General features: G+C 49.7%; 2 protein-coding genes across 10 annotated transcripts in view; one reads left to right on the top strand and one right to left on the bottom strand.

Moving 5' to 3' along the window:
- VPS26C (VPS26 endosomal protein sorting factor C) overlaps positions 1–8,396 on the top strand; it is a 22,928-nt gene extending 14,532 nt beyond the window's left edge. For 2 of the 3 annotated variants that reach the window (XM_078870169.1, XM_078870168.1), the window contains exon 9: positions 3,749–6,961. In XM_078870169.1, the coding sequence (XP_078726295.1) occupies positions 3,749–3,837 (89 nt within the window). In that variant the 3' untranslated portion in view covers positions 3,838–6,961. Of the gene's footprint in view, positions 1–3,748 lie in introns of all 3 variants that reach the window. The other variant, XM_078870170.1, reaches the window with a different exon arrangement.
- Positions 6,992–23,612, bottom strand: JHY (junctional cadherin complex regulator). Of its 7 annotated transcripts, none has more exons than XM_078870160.1 (8): positions 23,490–23,612; positions 19,255–19,368; positions 16,985–18,595; positions 15,414–15,541; positions 13,072–13,726; positions 11,601–11,687; positions 7,602–7,742; positions 6,992–7,192 (listed from the first exon to the last, which is right to left on the bottom strand). In XM_078870160.1, exons 2-8 carry the CDS (start codon positions 19,264–19,266, stop codon positions 6,992–6,994), a joined length of 2,835 nt encoding a protein of 944 aa, XP_078726286.1. In that variant the 5' UTR covers positions 19,267–19,368; positions 23,490–23,612. The 7 variants fall into 7 exon arrangements, with proteins under 7 accessions (XP_078726286.1, XP_078726291.1, XP_078726288.1 ...); XM_078870165.1 differs by having other exon boundaries at positions 19,255–19,335; XM_078870162.1 differs by having other exon boundaries at positions 23,519–23,612.

Below are 23,612 nucleotides of genomic sequence, written 5' to 3'. Positions count from 1 at the left end.
TTGCAAAACACTCACAGACCAAGTTACTTGCAATCCAATGTTTTACTGTACGTAGAAAAAATAATCAAAATAATAACAATATCACGACATTTTGATCGCAACACATGCAATCATCTTGAGGTGAAAAGAGAAGGGGAACATTTCTGTCTGAGACCTTGCAACCATTCACTGGTAAGACCACCTCAGCTTTACTCAGCTCACTTGATATCTTCCATTAAGGACATTTCACTATCTACAGGTGATTTGCTTGCCAGTTTCGATGTGGTATCTTTGTTTACCAAAGTTCCTATGCCTGACACCATTGCAATCATTAAAGATTTGGTCCAACAAGGATTGAATGCTGATGTACCAGCCCTGGTTAGACACTGCCTCGCCAACACTTACTTCACCTGGAATGGAACATTCTACAAACAAGTTGAAGGTACCCCAATGGGTTCGCCCTTATCTCCAGTTGTAGCCAATGTTTTCATGGAGAAATTTGAGACAGATGCTATCCAGGCATCCACCCTATGTCCTTCCTTGTGGAAGAGATACGTAGATGACACGTTCGTCATCTGGCCATGTGGCCTACCAGCTCTGGACCAATTCTTCAACCGCATCAATTCCATGCACCCAGCTATCAAATTCACCATGGAGGTGTAAAAGGATGGCAAGTTACCATTCTTGGATGTTTTAATCGAAAAGAGACCTGATGGCTCAATGGGACGCTGTCTACAGGAAAGCCACCCATACGGATGCCTACCTAAAACCTGACTCCCACCACCATCCATCCAAGAATAATTCCCTCATCAAAACTCTACACCACAGAGCTCATTGTATTTCTGACCATCATCACCTAGCCAGTGAACTGGAGCACGTACACCAAGCCCTCAAGAATAATGTATATTCGGACTACACAATCCGTAAAGCTATCAACCCAACCGTGGGGAGAGAACCATCTGAGGACCCAATCAAAACCATCACCTTGCCATACATAACAGGGGTCACCAAAAATATTTCCAAAATCATGAGCAAACAAGATCCAGGTATGATTCAACACAGTGCATGAAATTCGTGATTTGAACCCTTTTGTGAAGGATGCGATCCCCAACATGCAATACCCCGGTGTCTACAAACAAAGCTGTTTCTGCGGCAGCAGTTACATTGGGGACCGGGTCCGTGAACATAAGGTAGATCTGAAACACGGTAGGACCAATACCTCAGCTGATCATTATTTTAAGATGAAGGTACTCTGCAAACCCACTGGCTATCAAAGATTCGTTCATGAAGCCATCCAGATATATAAACACAGACACAATTTCAACCGAGAAGATGGGTACAAACTGAGCAATCGTTGGAAGGACGTGATTAACCAGTTTAGGTCATAACTGGCTGTGATGTTCCTATCCTACCTAGCAGTTATTTTCGACTCTCTGAGTTACATTTGAAGAGGGGTCAGAGACTGGTTTACGCACTGGTTTATTCTTCAACCCACAGCCACACTCGTTCCAAAACCAACCCCGAACACGCGTCTCACAGCCCCTTTTAAACCCTCCATTTCCACCCTCGTTCCCAATACACATCCTCGCCTCGCACGCCTGGTCCGGGTGACGTCAGTGCCCTCTAACCCTTGACCCCCGTCTAGTGTATTTCTCTGCGTGTGATTGGTGCGTGTTATACTGAGTGCGGAGATTTCATGTCTGCGTGGTACGTGTGCGTGAGGGGTGCTCGCAGATCCCTTACACATTCACTAACACAGCCACCGTTAGCTGTGTTAGTAAATGGCGGCTTGCCATTCTTTTCCACCTCCATGTGGCCACTGCGCTGTCCAAGCTCTCGCCGAACTTCAAATTTCTTACATTGACATGCTAATCTCTCAATACAATGGCCACCCCCCACAGCTCTGTAGTACCTCCCCCACATTGGCATTAGCTGCCCCGCCCATCTCTAAACCATTTGTAAACATTCTTTGGTTCTTTTCGGTTAAGTCACGTCTAAAAATAAAATAATAAATCAAAATAAAACAACACATTACGACGTTTCGATTGCAACACAAGCAATCATCATCAGGCATAAAAGAAATAGCAACAAAAATCTAACTAGAAAACTATAGACCGACATACAAGCAGACAGACATCACAACGGCACACATAGAGAGGAGTATACAGGCACACGAAAATTAAATAACCTAGTAAAATATTGAAATGTGATGTAATACAACACAGAGAGTCGGTTAACACACAATTAACGCATGGCCTGGTTGACTACGTGTTTCAAAAATTTGCTAAGTTAGAATTTTAAGTGTGAGCAACAAATATCTAACTAGAAAACTATAGACAGACATACAAGCAGACAGACATCACAACGGCACACAGAGAGAGGACACAAATCGGCTGTGTGAGCAACAAAAATCTAACTAGAAAACTATAGACAGACATACAAGCAGACAGACATAACAACGGCACACAGAGAGAGGACACAAATCGGCACAAAGAGATGGTCGTTTCTGTGACGGTCCCTTAAATATAGAGAGGAGGGGGAGGGGACGGGGGGAGGGAGAGGGCGGGGAGATCAATGGGTGCACGCGATCGTACTCCTATTGTAAGTGAGATGATAGACGCGGCACGGGAGGCAAACCTGAAAATTAGGACAAACGCGGCACGGGAGGCAAGCCTGAAAATTAGGAGACAAGCACACGAAAATTAAATAACCTAGTAAATTATCGAAATGTGATGTAATACAACACAGAAAGTCGGTTAACACACAATTAACGCATAGCCTGGTTTATTACGTGTTTCAAAATTTGCTAAGTTAGAATTTTAAGTGTGAAATTTCAAGGAGAGGACACAGGCAGAGAGAACAAATAGCCATTTGTAAACAGCTCTTTGATTGGTGTAGACCTACTGCAGGTTACGGAGACCTCTCTCCTACATCAACATTAGCTACCCCGCCATCTCTAAACCTTTATTAACAGCCTGCCTCGGCAGATTTCCCCCTTTTTTCACCTGAAGACGATTGCTTGTGTTGCGATCAAAACGTCGTGGTATTGTTATTATTTTGATAATTTTTTCTATCTACGTGGCTTTACCGAAAGACCCAAAGAATATTAACTGTTATCTATTACAACTCTGAAAGTGCTCTTTATTGCTGGCTGCTTAACGCTTTGAACCTGTGCTCAGCTGGTGGAATCCCATTTGGCCACTGTGATCAAAATCTTCTGAATAAATTGCATGAACAAAATGTAAAAATTTGCGGGGGGGGGGGGGAGTACTTTTGACTAAAATCGCATGAAACAAAAAAACGTTGGTTTTACTTTCTATACTTTATGCATCATCACTAGCCATGGTTAATCCACTGCTGGATGAAGGCCTCAAGCCCTCGCCGTCTCTCATGGTCCTGCGATGCAATAACCCACTCGTGGGTAATTTGATGCTTCAGATAGCTACGTGTGTGTGCGTCTGTACGCCTATGGGGAGCGCTAGTGTAGCAAACCCGGCGACCCGAGTTCGATTCCTGCTCACGGCCAACACCAGTGACGATTATCTGAACCAGTCCTAGGCCTCCCCTAGGTCGACTCAGCCTCAAATAAGTACCTTCTGCGGTGTGTAAACATCGCTACTTGGAAGACAAAGGCGGCCAGGCGTGGTGTTGGCCACTCCCCCTCGTGTGGCTTGCTGGCTTTCATAGGCGCTCGCTAACAGCACTTGCTCCTACAGTCTTCTAAGGCTATGTGGGGCATCTTTGTCTTTGTCTGTACGTCTGTTCACAGAGTTTGAAGTGAACATCGTCATCATCCTGCAAGATGACCACCTCATCACAGAGAACTTCCCGCTCAAGCTGTCTCGGCACTTGGTGTGATGAGCCCCACTCCTCCGCCTCCTGCTCCTCAACAGATTGCTCACTCTCACCCCTCCACGCTGGACATCAGCCGCCACTCCCTTGCAATCACTCATATTAGCGCCGCTTCATTCTCACGAGGAGTCATCGGCGCAGCGTAGCCCTCAAACTCTGCCGCCAGGATCGTAGCCCAAGCTTGCCAAGAGAACGGCGCTCCCAGTAAAGCAGGCGTCCTGTTAGGCCAGGGCTTCGCTCAACACCGAGGGAGCCGCCACTCATCGACAAGTCAGGATGCTTGTGAGACCGAATCACATTCCACTCGTGTGCATTCGCAACGTGATGACGAATGCGACTGCCCTTGCTACGTACACCGGCCTTAACACATGCGTGCGGGCGCTTTCTAGTGAACTCGTGGACACTCGGCCATCTCTCCCGCTCTCTTCTTCCGCTTCTCCATTCTCTCCATCTCCATTCGTTTCTCTCATCACTCGTCAGTTGTCTCATGATGTGTCCTGCCCAATTCCACTGTTATTCCCTTTGCTCTCACAGCAGTATCGGCGACCCTTGCTCTTTTCCATATTTCTTAAATTCCTTAACCTGTCACCTTCAACTTTGTGCAGAGACGAGTCTTTAACAGCCTCATGTGGCTCGGCTTAGGCTTGAGCCACTCAGTTGCTTCCAAATTTGCAATGAGCGGCTCGGCCCATGGAAATCCTGATCTATGATCTTGCTCAGAGCCGGCTGAGCTGAGACAGAGAATATGGGCCTCAAGTCTTTTTGTGTGAACATTCACATTATGATGGTGTTCTGTCGACAGCCACATTCTAATTCACTTGTCACACAACTACAAATGTTTCAACTACAGATGTTTCAACAGAACACGCTCAGTGCAGACGGCTCCCGTCTGTATGAGGAAGGTTCTCACAAAGGTCTCAATCTGATGTCGCCTGCACATTTCACAACGCGATCCCAGGCGCTCAGGGACCTAAGTGCGAGCAGCAGAGCTCAGGTCATGAACATGCTCAAGTCGACCCCGAGTTTCTTGTCCTGTTAACATTGCGGGCAGACCAAGAGAGTATTCTTTCGTATGGCTGATGTAGATGCAGAGCAACAACTACAATTACACATTCAGGTGGTCAAGCCAAGTAACCGCATCAGGAGTAGCGGAGTGTATCGCTGTGATGTCATGGAGAGTCATCCCTTCTCACTCCCTCGACGTGTTCAGTTTGATGAGTCATCGTCGGTGTAACCCGAATGCTTGTTCATCCCACAATCATTGAAATCTGTCCAAACCAATGCTGAGCCATCGCATCATTTATTGGATAAAACCAAACTTACCGGTATTGCTGTGGGAAATGCCATCACGGATATATACTGAAATTCACACAAAATCCTGTGACCTGCAAGTACTGACCTCGCAGATCTAGTGATGATTCCTGTGACCACTTATACGTCACTGAGAATGAAATGAGAAATTATTATAAATTGTGTTCTATTGCATTCACATAAACCCACAGTTGAGTCAATGCGAACGCCTTCTCGTGGTGATTTTAGACCCTTGGACATCGGTCATCAGGCCTGGACGTCTTGCAGCGACGGCTCTCAGCATCAACCCTGCAATGTTTCCAAGCCTCCGCAAACCCCACGCGTTCTACAATAATGGGGAAATGGATTTCATATTTACACTGGCAGTGCCACTCTCCACCCTCGTGATGTCTGAAGGTCTTGCCTTGACTCGGCAGTTTTGTGTTCACCCCCCATGCGTGCCCACCCTCATGCGGCTATTGATTTGTTGCGGTACCATGGCACCACGGCACCATCTGTACCATCAACAGCGGTGGCTGCGGTCGGTATACAGCGGGACGATGAGCCACCTGGACGTTTTAAAAGCACAGTATTTAGTAACTTGATTATAAATTAAAATTTAGGAAACTGTTCAAAAGTTAAAAAACCTGAAGTGGATAATTTAAGTCACTCGTGCCCTAAGCCTAATAGACTCAGAATGGAACAAAGGAGACTGGGGTGGGGGAAGGGGTGTTGGGAGGGGTGAGGGACCGGTACTGCTTTGATCAACGCATCGCCCCTCTCCGGCTCAACCTCACAGCTGTGGCCCTTGGGTCGTGCAATCCTCATGCCTTTTCACTCCCACGTACCCCACATCCCTACGTGTAAGAATATAACACGTTTAAAAATGTGTAATCATGTTAAAATACCCACTTGAGGAAGTGTGTAATGCAAGTAAGTTACTTTTAGATTATCTAAGAGTAGACCTGGGTTGAACATTTTGAACATTCAGGCGTGGAAGTGTAGGCGACCAAAAGTAAACTGAAAAGGGCGCAAAGAAGCGTGGAGAGATGCACGCTTGAAATTATATAGAGACAAGAACACACGGATTCGAGAACATACATAGGTTAGTGGCACCATCGAAACTGCTAAGAAAAGTAAGAGGGCTTAGGCTGGAAATATTGCTTGAAGGGACGATGGACATTAGTAAAGAACACCAGAGTAGCAGTCAAGGAATGGAATGCGTCCGAGATGGATTTGTAGATTTCAGGATTGTAAGAAGTGGTGGTGGCTTTTGTTGAATTTGCTTGCTTATCCACTAGAGCCTTGCTGAGTCTTGGACTCTTTCAGAAGGGTCTGACCAACATTTTTGCAGCAGAGGGCAATATAACTGCTGTGTAATCCCAACTGAGTAATTTATAGGCATTTATTTGCATTGGGATATTGTTTTAGCTCTGGGAAGTAACCCATGCACAACGTTCAAAACAATAAAACTCCACGCAGACAGGCGCCAGAGTCAGAAATTGAATTCAAGCCCATTTTTGCTGAGGCACGAGTGTCACGGTGCCACCACCCTGCCGCCCCGAGATGACGGATGTATAGCAATAAATGGAGAACACCACACACATTGATCTCGGTCGGCTTTGTCGTTTGGCAGCTCCCAGGCCAGGGGTCGGCAACCTGTGGCTCTGGAGCCACGTGCGACTCTTTAAGGACTGCTTTGTCACGCTATTTATTAAGGACCGTCTCGTATTCACATGCATTGCGGCTCTTGAAATATTCGAACCCTTGTTGCTGTGAGGCACGAGTGTCGCCACCACCACGAATTACGACGATTTAGACCACATGGCAGTGCGTGAGTTGGGGCGCCCATCCAGGCATCAGGGCGTCGTCAGGGCGCGTGCAGTCTGAAGGCCGCAACGGCTTGCTTGTCCTGCTCGTGGCGTTGTCTCAGGTCATCCAACAGCGCCTGCATGGGGTCGAGTGCCGTCGAACTGGTGGGGGAGTCGCGCCGCTCCCCGTGGGGAGCAGACGCTTCCCCGCGTGCCTCTCTGTAGCGGGGCCGGGGCACGTTGCGCGCGTACTCCAGCGCCTGCGACACAACGCACGGGGAATCGGGTGTCACCACGTGCATCGCACTGTGCAGCGTGGCTCATTAAAACATGCCTTTTTTATCTGCCCAGGTAAGGCCCACTGAGCTACGTAGCTCTTTTCCAGAAGTGACCTGGCGATCACAAATGATAGCTCAACGAAGTGGCTTATCACGTGGACATTTATAGCAGCAAAGACTCTAAACGCATGTTGATTCTAAATGTGGAAGGAAAACCGGAGGACCCAGAGAAAAATCCACTCGACCGCAGAGAGAACATACAAACTCAAAATATTCAGGTGTGAGGGTTGGAATCGAACCCACGACCTGCATACCAGGTGAGGTAGTTAACATCTCGCCACCGCGGCGCCCCTAGGGGCGTGTGCCGCGAGAGTGGAGGACGTGGTGTCACCTGCTCTCTGCGGGACTTGCTGTCGCCCTCCGGCGCCGAGGTGGGGTGCACTGGGGCCCTTGTTCCTCGCCTCCCGAGCAGCGAGCGGTTCTGCTCCTGTACAAGTTTTGCATAATTCTGTTGTTTCCTGATTTTCTCCAACTGCAACAAAATACACAATAAATGCATTGGTTGTGTGTGTAGTGCACGCGAGGCTTGTTGATGGATTTGTACGCACATACCTAAAGTCGCTGCTTTTTCAAATCTCGCGACCAAATTGAGCGATTGTAGAGTAGCACGTAGAGGTGGTTTCACAGCCGATATTCCGATTCCAAAAAAATGTCAGGGTTAGGCCGTGCAATGATCCAGTCAAATTTCTGTCGCAAAACCCTCCATCTGACACAGCCAAATAAATAGTGACGCGCACGAGCGTCTAACCACACGCCGATTCATCTTCTTGGTTCTTTCGGTAAAGTCACGTAGAAGGAAAATAATTAAATAATAAAAATAAAACAATCAAATACAATTCTCACGACGTTTCGGTCACAACGCAAGCAGCCGTCAGGTGAAGAACAGGTCTATCGGAAAGACAGCGTCTAAATGAACACCACCAAGCTTGGCAGCGTATATTTAAGCTGGGTTAGGGGAGGAAGAGCGCCTTGACAAAGGAATTTGCATATCAACAGAGGAATTTAGCATATTTATGGAAAATGCAGATATGGGATTAGTCACTACTTGTGGAATGCGTAGGAGGTGGGGGGGGGTCTCAAAGTCATTATGCCCCTGCATTATGTAGGATTAGCAGCAAAAAAGGGAGGAGGTAGGGTTAGCAGTAATAAAGGGAAGGAATTTTAATAGTAAGGGGCTGCAGCAGCAAACCACCACATAAAAAACTAAAATATAAACTACATCCATATCAATATACTAAATATACTCTCCAATAAGGTGAGCTACTAACAGTAAGTCATACATTACAATTCTATGTCCCAAAAATATATGCCTCCAGCTAAACTTTTTCCTTGCATCACACGGATCTACCCCGTACTATATACTGCCATAGACAAACCCAACATTAAATTATATACTGCATTACTATATACCACCCTATACCTTAGACTATACATTGTAATATTACACTATGTATTATTCTACCCACCCTACTGTATACCACACTGCTGTATATTCACTATACAATTACGATGTATAATTACCTTATACATTATATTAAACATTACACTTTTATACTATTTATTATTATACAATCTGCTAAACACTATACCATTGACCGTCGCGTGAAAGGTACTAAGAGGAAGCAACGAAATATGTCAATGGGAGAGTGGTGGTAGGGGACTTGCAGCGGAGCAAAGACTCTATTCCCTGCGGAGAATACAAAAGATATATAGTCAATGCCAGTGAGTGGACTGCAGTCTGAAAGTCACCGTAAACGTGAACACAATCAGTTAAGATCCGAAATGGTTTATTACGTCCTTCCAATGATTGCTGAGCCAGAATCCATCTTCTCGGTTGAAATTGTCTCTGTGTTTGTATATTTGGATCGCCTCATGAACGAATCTCTCATGGTAGCCAGATGGCTTGCAGAGAACCTCTGTCTTGGAGAAGTCAATGGCATGTGAGCCCACTGAATTGTAACAGTGATCTGCCACGGCTGAGGTGTTTGTCCTAGCGTGTTTCACGTCTGCTTTATGTTCACGGATGCGGTCTGAGACATGTCGTTTGGTTTCTCCAATGTAACTGCTACCACAGAGGGAACTTAGTTTGTAGATGCCAGGGTACTGTATGTCTGGAACCACATCTTTTACAGATGGGACCAGATCACGGATTTTATGTACTGTGTTGAATCGGACCTGGATCTTGTGTTTATTCAGGATTTTGGAGATCTTTTTTGTGACCCCCGCAATGTAGGGTAAGGTGATGGTTTTGAATGGCTCCTCAACCGGATCCTTCTTGATGGTTGGAGTGATGGCTTTGTGGATTGTGTAGTTGGAGTAACCATTAGCCTTAAGAGCTTGGCGTACGTGCTTGAGTTCACTGGCAATGTGTTCCTGGTCGGAGATGCATTGGGCTTCATGGTGTAGAGTCTTGATGAGGGAATTCTTCTGGGATGGATGGTGGTGGGAATCCGGTTTTAGGTAAGCATCCGTATGGGTAGCTTTCCTGTAGACAGAGTGGCTCATTGAGCCATCAGGTCTCCTTTTAATTAGGACATCCAAAAAAGGTAGCTTGCCACCTTTTTCGACTTCCATGGTGAATCTGATGGCTGGGTGTATGGAATTGATGTGGTCGAGGAATTGGTCTAGAGCAGGCCGGCCATGTGGCCAGATGTGAGGACGGCTGCTTGCGTTGTGGCCGAAATGTCGTGAGAATTGTATTTTATTATGTTTTATTTTTATTATTTTATTATTTCCCTTCTACGTGACTTTACCGAAAGAACCAAGAAGATGAATCCCTGCAGTCACGAAAGCTTTAAATGGAAATTCACACGCCGATTATTACCGAGCTGAGTTCACAGCCAAGCCAGAGCCGAGACGTGGCTGGGCATGTGGCCCCTGAAGGCTTTCCTGGATAAAAATGTACATTGTGATATATTTTTTAACTATCAAGCCTTGTATTTGTAATAATGCCGGCCCTAGAGAGGCATGGCGTGCGGTGTATTCACATCGCGGACACCACTAGGATGTGGGTGCAGTACTGGCCCTAGAGGGGCTCGGTGAGCGCTGATCGATAGCGCTGGATGTCACCACACTTGGCTTGCAGTGCCGGCCCCTACAGGATAGGGTGTGGGAGTGCCGGCCATGGAAATGGGATTACTAAAGGCCGTGACACTCTAGTTGACCCCAGAGGACACGTGACCGGTTAAGTCTACAAAGGGGCCCCAAGTGGGGCTCGGGGTAGGTCACGTGTTGGGGTCCAGATCCTGCTCGAGGATTCTGGAAGGTGGTCGTGGCCAAGGGCGGAGCCGGCCACGCTGCAGAGAATATAAGCCGGGTCCCCCAGAGGGACAGGCTCTGTTGTTCATCCTGAAGAAACCTTCGTCTATGTCCTACGTTCTACAAGTCTCACACACATGGACCTGGAGCCGAGCTGTTGGACCTGGTCTGTTGTAGCAGTTACGTTGTAATTAGTGTAGTTATCCTGTTAAGGGGCAGTTACCCCGTGTGTTGGTGGTAAATAAATGTGTTGCCTCCAAGAGTAAGTCTGCGTCTCAGTTTAACTCACTACATATTTATCGGAGCATATATTAACTTTTTTTCTTATTTTACCAGGTAAGGCCCACTAAGCTGTATAGCTATTTTTTAGAAGCGACCTACCCACAAATGATAGCTCAACGGAGTGGATTATCACGTGCAAATTGATAGCCAATTACTCTAAACGCATGTTGATTCTAAATGTGGAGGAAAAAAACCAGAGGACCCGGAGAAAAATCAACGTGACCACGGGGAGAACACGCAAACTCCAAATTTACAGCAGGCATCATGGTTGGGATCGAACCCACAATCTCCTGTATACCAGGCGAGGTAGTTAACATCGTGCCACCATGGCAACTGTGTCGGACCCCCCGACAGCCCCCAGACAGCCCACCTTAATCTGATAAAATATAATTGTAAGGACATTAAACCGTTGGATTGAACATAAAAGCATAACAATCAGCGGAGAAAATATCAATCATCTCAGTGATTAGAACAGTCAGTGGAAATTATCAGAACTTAATACAAATCCCTTTTACATCTCCAAAATAGTGTGTACACAGTGATATTCATTTCGCATTCACTGTAAAGTTACATGCAATTAATATGTTTAATTATATATAGTGGCGTCAATCATGGACATTGTAATGCGCACAGAACCGGAGCTATCAACTATTGCCCAAGCTCTGTGGTTCTACATTAGGCTGTTTGGCCGCTTGGTCAGCTTGCTGGATGTGGGTCTAGAGACTCTATACTAATGTTAGATGGACGGTGATGATATGGAAGTGCAAAATAAATTATTTGATAAACAAACCTTTTTTTTAACAGAGGTGCAATCTGGCCCAAGGCCTCCCAGTTTAATGTCTTGCTTGAGGTTTTTATAATCCTGAAGTGTATATTCCTGAAAGCAAACATCAGATGTGTGAGTCATGGACATAGCATTTTATTCCATTCCTGTCACGAACATTTTGATATAATACAAGCTGATAGTCTTTATACCCCATTACATTGCTATATTAGGCACTGTTGGACGACCTGAGACAGTCTCAATAAACAGCTCATTTATCTCCCAGTGACGTTGAGAATCTATTGCAGTGGGAACTCCACATTAGAGATTGCGTCTGGTGGCTTGACCGGCACGTTGGAAGTGTATGATGGCTGGACCGCAGAGACAATTAGCTCCTAGCCCGATGCCCTCCTCACGCAGCTTATCCCCTAGCCATACTCAACCACCCCCACCCCCCATACTCAACACCCCCCCATACCTAACCACCCCCCATACCTAACTGCCGCGGTGGTGATATGTTAACTACCTCGCTTGGTATGCAGGAGGTCTGGGTTCGATCCCGCCCCTGACACCTGTAAATTTGGAGTTTGCATGTCTCTCCCTCCACATTTAGAAACATGCGTTTAAGAGTATTTAGCTGCTATTCATTTTCACATGATAAACCACTTAGTTGAGCTATCATTTGTGGCCAGGTCGTTTCTGAAAAAGAGCATTACAGCTCAGTACGTATTACCTGGTAACAAAGTTTATACTTTAACCACCCCCCCTACCTAACCACCCCCACCCCTTTTTAACCTTCCTGCCTCAGTACTGGTTATAAAAATACACGAATTGAGCAGCAACCTATGGAATATATTGAACACTGACTATAGATGGATTTAGTGAGACGTATATTTCATGGGACCTCCTTTGCCAGTACCAAAATATGATAATAGGGTTTTCCCCTTTTTTTGGCAACAAAACAGGTGTTAAGATGTTAAAACACGTCCTCTGGTCTAACACCGTTTGAGATGAGGCTCAAAAGAAAGCTGTCTCTGGTGTGGATCAATCAGTTTCAAGGACAATGCATATATTAACAGAGCATGTTTTTTGTTTGCATTCTGACCACAAGCATTGTGGTTAATGCAGATATGATTCCTTGTAAAAGGTTTCAGTTTGGTGTTTTAACATCTTAACACCTGTTTTGTTGCCGAGATGTATATTGTTTTTGATAATGCAAGTGTTGTAGAAAAACAAAACTTTTATGAAAAACACAAGTCCAGTCAGGTCACACGGTTATTCTGCTTGACACAGTTTTGAGCAAGACATCGTATCTATTTGCAAAATTTGGTTGTGAGCTGAAACAATAATAGGGGCACTAAACGCTTGTGTACGTGACAATTTTATATATTTGGCAGCGGAGGGTCTCACGACAAAATTTTGCCGGATACATTACGTGGCCTAAGCCAAAAATCAACCAAATTGTAACTTCCATACAATCGTAACACGGCGCACTTACCTTATAGTTTTTCAGCTGCGTCTGCAGTCTGTCCAAACATCCGTCCGAGTTGCAGCGCGTTACGAGCGGCGACGACCGCGCGTGGAGAGCCAGATCCTCATGCTGCTGCTGCTCAGCTAGGCAGGGCACGTCCCAGTCGGGGAGGGCATCGTACAGCACAGGATGCAAGATCCTTGCTCTACCTGGCCACGCGCCCCCTGTGGGGCCGTGCGTCCACAGTTCCCCTCCGGCGTCTAATGCTGTTCCCCGAGGCTGAACGTCCCTCGACGGGTTCGACGGCCACGTCTCGTCGTGCGCTCCGAACGGGAACATGGGTTGCCCAGGTACGTAGCCAGGAACTTGCGAGTAGGTATAAGCATGACCGGCATTGTCCAGAAACACCCCTTGCATGAGCCCGTAGAGAGCACGGTGCTGCAAACCGATGGGGATTTGCCCAAGTTCGGCGCTCGCGTCGCCCCACTGGTGATACTGCAGCGTGGGGTTCATACCGGCATGGATTTTGTCGGCCGGCGAGGAACGCGTGGCCACTGCGCGGTGGCTCTGAGCAGGAAGCTGTCCTGGAAACTGGTGTCTTCCATCGGCGTTGCTCGGGTGGCCGTGCGAGAAGATACTCGCTTGGGAGAAGTTGTAATGTTGGTTCGTACTCTCCGGCTTCCTGTTTGTAAGAACAACATCGCAAGGCAAAGTTATCTCCCACATACAACAACCACAGGTGCTCCTAGAAGAGATGATAATTTGAGTCAAATGCCAACCGGGATTTGAACTCATAACCTTCCATTGGACGACAAGTACAGCTGAGATCCTCTCTCCTGCAGCCATCCTAGCCACATCCCATATTATCTCCATTCCTCAAGCAATTCATCAACAGTACTGTTATTCACAGCCAAATTCATCCGATGTTTCACCGATAACAAGAGGTGATCGGCAAATTCATCCTCTCATTGGTGTTTTTAGCGAAAATAACACGCGGATAAGAGGAAATGGAATTTGCAGATAATATGATAAAAATGCACTTAATACAAAATTTACTGATCTGGATTTGAGGAATTCCCCACAACGTTTATAACAGAACACGATATGTACAATATTATTGTATTCAAATAACAGCATTTCAAATACAGATATGTGGTGCTTTGATAATTTAAAAGTAACGCAACACTTGTTAAGCGGGGGTTAACTTTTAAAATACCCGCAGTAGGACGCGGACGTTGCTTGAATGTCACCCAAGAAATCTCGATTGAAAACTAATTTCTTTAGAACTGCTTCTTGTGTTTAGTTTGTTGTCCTTTCCCTGCACCTCTGATTAGCACGGTTGGCTACGTACGGTGTGAAATAAGTTCAACAAACTGTATAGACAAGGCACGACTTTAGCCACCTTGAGAATAATTTTCCCCTTTTTCCTGGCAACAAAACAGGTGTTAAGACGTTAAAACACCAAAATGAAACCTTTTACAAGGAATCATGTCTGCATTAACCAAAATACTTGTGGTCAGAATGCAAACAAAAAACATACTCTGATAATTTATGCATTGTCTTTGAAAGTCATTGGTCCACGCCTTGTTTTTCATTTCTCCTGCCTTGTCACTCAGGGCGGGGGGCATCAGTGGTGGCGATGCTGCTGCACATGGCTGCTGTAATCCAGCGCTGTGCGGAAGCAGCAGTGAGGGTTGGTGGATCACCACACACATAGACGTTGTGAAACTCCCTTCCCGTGCGCGTCGAGGAGGTGCCATGCCATGGCTCGCCAGGAGAAGGCGGTACAGCATCCGGATTAATCGTCATCTGTTTACATCTGTGCTAGGATAGAGTGTTGCCCCCTCGCACAAGGCGTGCGTTTTTTCCGGGTGCTCCGGTTTCCTCACCACATGTATAATAAACACAACTCATCATTAATTGGTGGCTGATAATATCTTACAAGAAAAACCCAATGCAGGATCGTTCTGAAAAATTGTTCTCGGACTCGGCGTGGCTATCAGAATCATAATATTTATTTATACTGGAGCAATCCGAAGAGCTATAAAGCTATTTTTCACAGATGTCCAGTAGGGGCAAGTCGGAACGTTCCAACAACAAACAATACAAAAACACGATAGGAGCGCAGGGTATAGGAAAGGTAAACAAATCACTCAAAAATTTAAGTAAACTATTTTTTTATTTACCAGGTCACGCCCACTGAGCTATTAGCTTCTTTTTCAGAAGCGACCTGGCCACAAATGATAGCTCAACGAAATTGCTTATCATGTGGAAATTTACAATAATGAAAAATTTATAAACAAACAAGCGCAGCCGTAGGAGCCGCACGGCGTTCACACTCTGTGCCCTCACGGAGACTGCCCCCTCACCTGTGCACGGGGAAGGCGCCGGGAGATGGGAACTCGGCCTCCTCCTGGGTATCGCTGTGGATGCTACGAAGCGCCGTGGTGGTGGTGGTGGCGGCGCTTTGCTCCTCCTGCCTTTTCCACAGAAGTTTCTGTTTGGTCCAATTTCAAAGAAAAATTAGAACGTGAAAACGAAACTACTTAAAACTATCTTCTTGGTTCTTTCGGTAAAGTCACGTAGAAGGGAAGTAATAAAATAATAAAAATAAAACATAATAAAATAAAATCATTCTCACTTTTTTATGTTTTATTTTTATGTTTTTATTACTTCCCTTCTACGTGACTTTACCGAAAGAACCAAGATGAATCCCTGCAGTCACGAAAGCTTTAAATCGATACTTAAAACTACTTTTATTTTACCAGGTAAGGCCCACAAACGATATCCAAACGAAGTGGCTTATCACATGAAAATGTATAGTGTTCAAATTCTCTAAACGCATGTTGATTAAAAATGTAGAGGGAAAAACCAGGGGACCCGGATAAAAATCCATGCGACCACGGGGAGAGACACACAAACTCCAAATATACAGGCGTCAGGGTCGGGATTGAACCCACGCCCTCCTGTATACCAGGCGAGGGAGTTAACATCTCGAAGGACAAGCATTCACCGGAATGACTGACCCACTCAGATTAAATTAAATAATACATACGCTGCAACGATGAATATCACTACTGTGATATAGAAGCAGTTCTTAAAAGTCAGAGTGGTTTCCTGCTGCTCAAATGAGCATTGTGGCATTGGTGCTCATCTTCTGTAAACAACTCTGAGCCATTCCTATGGCAGGGGCAAGACTGTCCATAGGACAATTACTGTGAACTTTCCCACAGAGTGGTTGGGGGTTGACATCGTCCCCCCAGGATTTTTACTTACAGGGATTCATATACTGTACCTTCCGAGTGCGAACCACACACTCTGCCGTTCAGCCACCTGGTACGATTAATAAAATATATATCTAAGTCCATAATAAAGGTTTTTGGGTTAGAACGCGTAAATATAAATGTCGTAAACCCACCACCACAATCTGCAAAAGGTTGTGGTGGTGGGTTAACGACAAATGTGTATTTAAAGAACCAAAGAGTATTTAAAGGTACTCCTCTTCCCACCACCACTCAACACGGCCAATTAGTAAGGTTTGTCACATAAAAAAAATGTGCCAATAAGTTACTTCAGCACACCGGTGTGTTTGAGATTAAACCCACAACATGTATATTTACGTGGTCTAACCCAAAAAACCTTTATTATGGATATTTGTCGCAAAAGCCTACGTGTTATATATGTAAGTACTTATACTCTATATCTTAGCACTGGAAGTTACAGTACTCGGCATATGACGGTTTTGGTTTCTACGCTGAGGCCATCCATTCACCGAACTAAAAAAAAACTCGACTTCCATTGCGGGCGGATGCCTGGATTCCAACAAGAGAACAACATTCTAGATTTGAAGCTTTCGTGACTGCAAGGATTCATACTCCTAAGAGTATGAGTAAGAGAACAAAAACCGTAAATGCAACGAGCTCGCGGCTCAGAGGCTTACGCGCTTTGCGGGGTCTCCGCACTGTCTCCGGTGCATCTGCAGGTACGAGGACTGCTTCTGAGGCCTCCTCCCAAGATTCTGTTTGTTCGCCTCCAAGATGTCCTTCCTTTGTTCCGAAAAATGAGGTGGTGCTGGGTTCACCGTCTTATCTCTAATTGTAACCTGGTCACGATCGTCTGTCTGCTCTTTGTCGTGCACTGCTGATTGTGCAGTTGCCTCATTGTTTCTGTGTAAGGAATGGATTTGCTTAGGATGCTCTGCAAAACCATCACCTGGTGGCTTCTGCGCTGCTGCACGTAGCAGCATATTGTTGTACTCTTCTTGCATTGCAGAATGAAGGGATTCATATTCTTCTCCTTCACTGTGATCCCGATGTTCAGGCATCAGTACGGGTATTTTTGAACGATGCTTAAGTGTGACCCGTCTAGAGCTCTCTACATCCCTTGCTACGATGCCTGTCCTGGACTGGAATTCCACTGACTTGTCATGCCTCCCTTGATCTGTCACGGCCATACGCTCCGGCGGTTTGGATCGATTCCTTTTCCGTCTCGGAGCACCGGGCAAGGGATCTTGCTTCACTCCGTTGAGATAATATTCATCGCTCTCCTCTGCCGTGTGTTCTTCCACAAGCAAATGCTCCTTCTCCCTGCGGGGTTCCCCGTCACGTACGATCTCAGGCAGCTTATTCCTCGAGTTCCTTGCGACCTCTCTCTTGTGATGTCGACGATCTCTCGGATCTTCTGGTCCTTCGTGACGCTCGATTACCCGTGCCTCCTGCTTGTGCTCTGCGTGGTATGGGGTGCCCAGCCTCTGAGCCACCTGCTGCTGCTGGTTCTCGTCCACGGATAAACTATATTTTAACTCGGACTCCGCAAACTTAACTTTACTAAAACTGGCCACTTTCTCAGTTGGTCCCAAATGTGCACCGCGCATTTTTCTTGCGTGTTCGTTTTGCCCATCGGGATTCACGCTGCGCGGCATAATCTCATCACTGGAGCCGAACTCCGACGTGTCTCCTTGGGACTCGCTCAGGTGCACAGAATCGTGATTTCTCTGCAAGGGCGTCGAGGCGTCTCTGATGAAGTCGTTTTCAAATCCCAAGCCGTCTTCGGAAATGTCATCAGCGCCGCCGTCCACGAATCCCACCACGGCTTGCTCCTCTGCGTCGGTGTCCGTGGTGGATTCCTCCTCGTCAGACGCGTAATCCAAGCTATCCTTCTGGAGCAGCGCGTTTACGTCTACACGAGCTCCGTGCCCCCCACCATGAGCTCCATGCCCCCCACGAACTCCGTGCCCTCCACACGCTGCGCGCTCGCTCCCCGGGTCGTTGCCGTGCATGTGTTCCACGTGCGGTAGCGGAGGGAGGGCAATGCTGCCCGAGTCAGTGCTGCTCGCCGACTCGCGAGACTGGCTCGAGCCCGCGATGCGTTTGTGGTTGAGCTGCCGCTGGTTGAAGTTAATTCTCTTGAGGAGCTCCTCTTGGTATTCCCTTTCTTGAAGGTTCTCCACGTCCGACTCATAAGACCGCGACAGGCTAATGTGCAAATCTTCGTCGAATGCCGCGCTCAACAACAGCTCTTCCTCAGTCGTCAGCCTCAACTCTTCATTATCCTGCACAGTCACCACACACACACACAAGGCAAGTGCTGTCACTTCTCCACAATGTTTATACCAACAGTTCCTAATTAGGAACTGTTGGTATCCTAATTAGGAACTGTTGGTATAAATCGGCTCACCAACTCAGTAAAGGGTGCGAAAGGGAGAACAGATGAGAATGTCGATGACAATGTGAACATGGAGAAGACATGGAGACGTTTGAAACTGAGTTCTCATGGACAAACCCAGATCGAGAGAAACGTCTCTGTCCTCATAAGATTTAACACAGGCTGGGACAATGCAGAATAACTACCTATTTACATTTTACCAGGTAAGGCCCACTGAGCTGTATAGCTATTTTTCAGAAGTGACCTGGCCACAAATACACTAAAAGCATGATGTTCATTCTAAATGTGGAGGTAAAAAAACCGCAGGATCTGGAGAAAAATCCACACGACCACGGGGAGAAAGACACGCAAACACCAAATATACAGCAGGCGTCAGGGTCGGGATCGAACCCACGACCCCCTGCATACCAGGCGAGGGAGTTAACATCTCGCCACCACGGTAACCACGGGAGCGCTGAACGCCGATTTCGTCATACTGCAGACGGCGTGGCCACTCGGCTCTTCATACGAGGGCCCTCCCCGGGGAGGCGTCGAGACAGTGCTCACCATGGCTCCCATGACTCCCGGCTCGAGGGCGCCTCACTGATCTCCTCCAGGTGGATCCGATAGATAATCCTGGAAGATCTCCTGACAGATGATACGGCGGTGGAGATAAATATCCTGTTCACAATAAAGGTTTTTGGGTTAGATCACGTAAGTATAAATGTGTCGTAACCCTCCACCACCCGACACAGCCAGTGAGGTTTGTCACGAAAACAACGCGCCAATTAGTTACTACTTCAGCCCACCGGTGTGTTGGAGAGTAAATGATAAATGTTGTGGAGGGTTACGACACATTTATACTTACGCGATCTAACCCAAAAACCCTTATGAATAATATTGGTCGCAAAAGCCGACATGTTTAACTGATAAATATCCTGGTCGAATACGTTGATGATAGACTGGAGGGAGCGTCTCACTCCACCCCACACCTCCTCCTCACCGCTCTACTCACACTCACCTGCCACTCCTCACCCTCGCCCGTCACTCGCTCACTCACTCCACTTACTCTCTCCTCTCTCCCAATCACTCACTCACTCCTCTCACTCACTCTCTCCTCTCTCCCATTCACTCACTCCACTCACTCACTCTCTCCTCTCTCCCAATCACTCACTCACTCCACTCACTCTCTCTCTCCTCTCTCCCATTCACTCACTCTCTTCTCTCTCCCATTCACTCACTCTCTCCTCTCTCCCATTCACTCACTCACTCCACTCTCTCCTCTCTCCCATTCACTCACCGACTCCGCTCGCACTCCCTCTCACACCACTCTCACGTCTCCTCACGTCTCCTCACGTCCCCCACGTCTCCCACGTCTCTCACGTCTCCTCACGTCCCCCACGTCTCCCACGTCTCCCACGTCTCCTCACGTCTCCCACGTCCCCCACGTCCCCCACGTCTCCTCACGTCCCCCACGTCTCCTCACGTCTCCTCACGTCCCCCACGTCTCCTCACGTCTCCTCACGTCCCCCACGTCTCCTCACGTCCCCCACGTCTCCTCACGTCCCCCACGTCCCCCACGTCTCCTCACGTCCCCCACGTCCCCTCACATCCCCCACGTCTCCCACGTCTCCCACGTCCCCCACGTCTCATCACGTCCCCAACGTCTCCTCACGTCCCCCACATCTCCCACGTCCCCCACGTCCCCTCACGTCCCCCACGTCTCCTCACGTCTCCTCACGTCCCCCACGTCTTCCACGTCCCCCACGTCTCCTCACGTCTCCTCACGTCCCCCACGTCTCCCACGTCCCCCACGTCTCCTCACGTCCCCCACGTCTCCCACGTCCCCCACGTCCCCTCACATCCCCCACGTCTCCCACGTCCCCCACGTCTCCTCACGTCCCCCACGTCTCCCACGTCCCGCACGTCTCCCACGTCTCCTCACGTCCCCCACGTCTCCTCACGACCCCCACGTCTCCTCACGTCTCCCACGTCTCCTCACGTCCCCCACGTCTCCTCACGTCCCCCACGTCCCCCACGTCTCGTCACGTCCCCCACGTCCCCCACGTCTCCTCACGTCCCCCACGTCTCCTCACGTCCCCCACGTCTCCTCACGTCCCCCACGTCTCCCACGTCCCCCACGTCCCCTCACATCCCCCACGTCTCCCACGTCCCCCACGTCTCCTCACGTCCCCCACGTCTCCCACGTCCCCCACGTCTCCCACGTCTCCTCACGTCCCCCACGTCTCCTCACGACCCCCACGTCTCCTCACGTCCCCCACGTCTCCTCACGTCCCCCACGTCTCCTCACGTCCCCCACCTCTCCCACGTCCCCCACGTCCCCCACGTCTCGTCACCTCCCCCACGTCTCCCACGTCTCCTCACGTCCCCCACGTCTCCTCACGTCCCCCACGTCTCCTCACGTCCCCCACGTCCCCGACGTCTCCTCACGTCCCCCACGTCCCCCACGTCTCCTCACGTCTCATCACGTCCCCCACTTCTCCCACGTCCCCCACGTCTCCTCACGTCTCCTCACGTCTCCCACGTCCCCCACGTCTCCTCACGTCTCCTCACGTCTCCTCACGTCTCCCACGTCCCCCACGTCTCCTCACGTCTCCTCACGTCCCCCACGTCTCCCACGTCCCTCACGTCTCCCACGTCCCCCACGTCTCCCACGTCTCACGTCCCCCACGTCTCCTCACGTCCTCTCACATCCCCCACGTCTCCCACGTCCCCCACGTCTCCCACTTCTCCTCACGTCTCCTCACGTCTCCCACGTCTCCTTACGTCTCCCACGTCTCCTCATGTCTCCTCACGTCTCCTCACGTCCCTCACGTCTCCTCACGTCTCCCACGTCTCCTCACGTCTCCCACGTCTCCTCACGTCTCCTCACGTCCCTCACGTCTCCCACGTCTCTCACTTCTCCTCACGTCTCCTCACGTCCCTCACGTCTCCCACGTCCCTCACGTCTCCCACGTCTCCTCACGTCTCCTCACGTCCCTCACGTCTCCCACGTCTCCTCACGTCTCCCACGTCTCTCACTTCTCCTCACGTCTCCCACGTCTCCTCACGTCCCTCACGTCTCCCACGTCCCTCACGTCTCCCACGTCTCCTCACGTCTCCTCACGTCCCTCACGTCTCCCACGTCTCCCACGTCCCTCAAGTCTCCTCACGTCTCCTCACGTCCCTCACGTCTCCCACGTCTCCTCACGTCCCCCATGTCCCCCACGTCTCCTCACGTCCCCCACGTCTCCCACGTCCCCAACGTCCCCCACGTCTCCTCACGTCCCCCACGTCCCCTCACATCCCCCACGTCTCCCACGTCCCCCACGTCCCCCACGTCTCCTCACGTCCCCCACGTCTCCTCACGTCCCCCACGTCTCCTCACGTCCCCCACGTCCCCCACGTCTCCTCACGTCCCCCACGTCCCCTCACACCCCCCACGTCTCCCACGTCTCCCACGTCCCCCACGTCTCATCACGTCCCCAACGTCTCCTCACGTCCCCCACATCTCCCACGTCCCCCACGTTCCCTAACGTCCCCCACGTCTCCCACGTCCCCCACGTCTCCTCACGTCTCCTCACGTCTCCCACGTCTTCCACGTCCCCCACGTCTCCTCACGTCTCCTCACGTCCCCCACGTCTCCCACGTCCCCCACGTCCCCCACGTCTCCCACGTCCCCCACGTCCCCTCACATCCCCCACGTCCCCCACGTCTCCTCACGTCCCCCACGTCTCCCACGTCCCCCACGTCTCCCACGTCTCCTCACGTCCCCCACGTCTCCTCACGACCCCCACGTCTCCTCACGTCCCCCACGTCTCCTCACGTCCCCCACGTCTCCTCACGTCCCCCACGTCTCCCACGTCCCCCACGTCCCCCACGTCTCGTCACGTCCCCCACGTCTCCCACGTCCCCCACGTCTCCTCACGTCCCCCACGTCTCCTCACGTCCCCCACGTCTCCTCACGTCCCCCACGTCCCCCACGTCTCCTCACGTCTCCTCACGTCTCCTCACGTCCCCCACGTCCCCCACGTCTCCTCACGTCTCATCACGTCCCCCACGTCTCCCACGTCCCCCACGTCTCCTCACGTCTCCTCACGTCTCCCACGTCCCCCACGTCTCCTCACGTCTCCTCACGTCTCCTCACGTCTCCCACGTCCCCCACGTCTCCCACTTCTCCTCACGTCTCCTCACGTCCCCCACGTCCCTCACGTCTCCCACGTCCCCCACGTCTCCCACGTCTCACGTCCCCCACGTCTCCTCACGTCCCCTCACATCCCCCACGTCTCCCACGTCCCCCACGTCTCCCACTTCTCCTCACGTCTCCTCACGTCTCCCACGTCTCCTTACGTCTCCCACGTCTCCTCATGTCTCCTCACGTCTCCTCACGTCTCCTCACGTCCCTCACGTCTCCTCACGTCTCCCACGTCTCCTCACGTCTCCCACGTCTCCTCACGTCTCCTCACGTCCCTCACGTCTCCCACGTCTCCTCACGTCTCCCACGTCTCCTCACGTCTCCTCACGTCCCTCACGTCTCCCACGTCCCTCACGTCTCCCACGTCTCCTCACGTCCCTCACGTCTCCCACGTCTCCTCACGTCTCCCACGTCTCTCACTTCTCCTCACGTCTCCCACGTCTCCTCACGTCCCTCACGTCTCCCACGTCCCTCACGTCTCCCACGTCTCCTCACGTCTCCTCACGTCCCTCACGTCTCCCACGTCCCTCACGTCTCCCACGTCTCCTCACGTCTCCTCACGTCCCTCACGTCTCCCACGTCTCCTCACGTCTCCCACGTCCCTCACGTCTCCTCATGTCTCCCACGTCTCCTCACGTCTCCTCACGTCTCCCACGTCTCCGACGTCTTCTCGGTCGCCGCTCCTTAACGCTGGGCGGACGCGACCGGGGGACGCGGAGTCGTCATGGTA

Source organism: Lampetra fluviatilis, chromosome 29 (assembly GCF_964198595.1).
Source record: "Lampetra fluviatilis chromosome 29, kcLamFluv1.1, whole genome shotgun sequence".
Lineage (NCBI taxonomy): Eukaryota > Metazoa > Chordata > Hyperoartia > Petromyzontiformes > Petromyzontidae > Lampetra > Lampetra fluviatilis.
The sequence above is the reverse complement of the archived record's forward strand: the minus strand, read 5'-3'. Positions and strand labels throughout refer to the sequence as shown.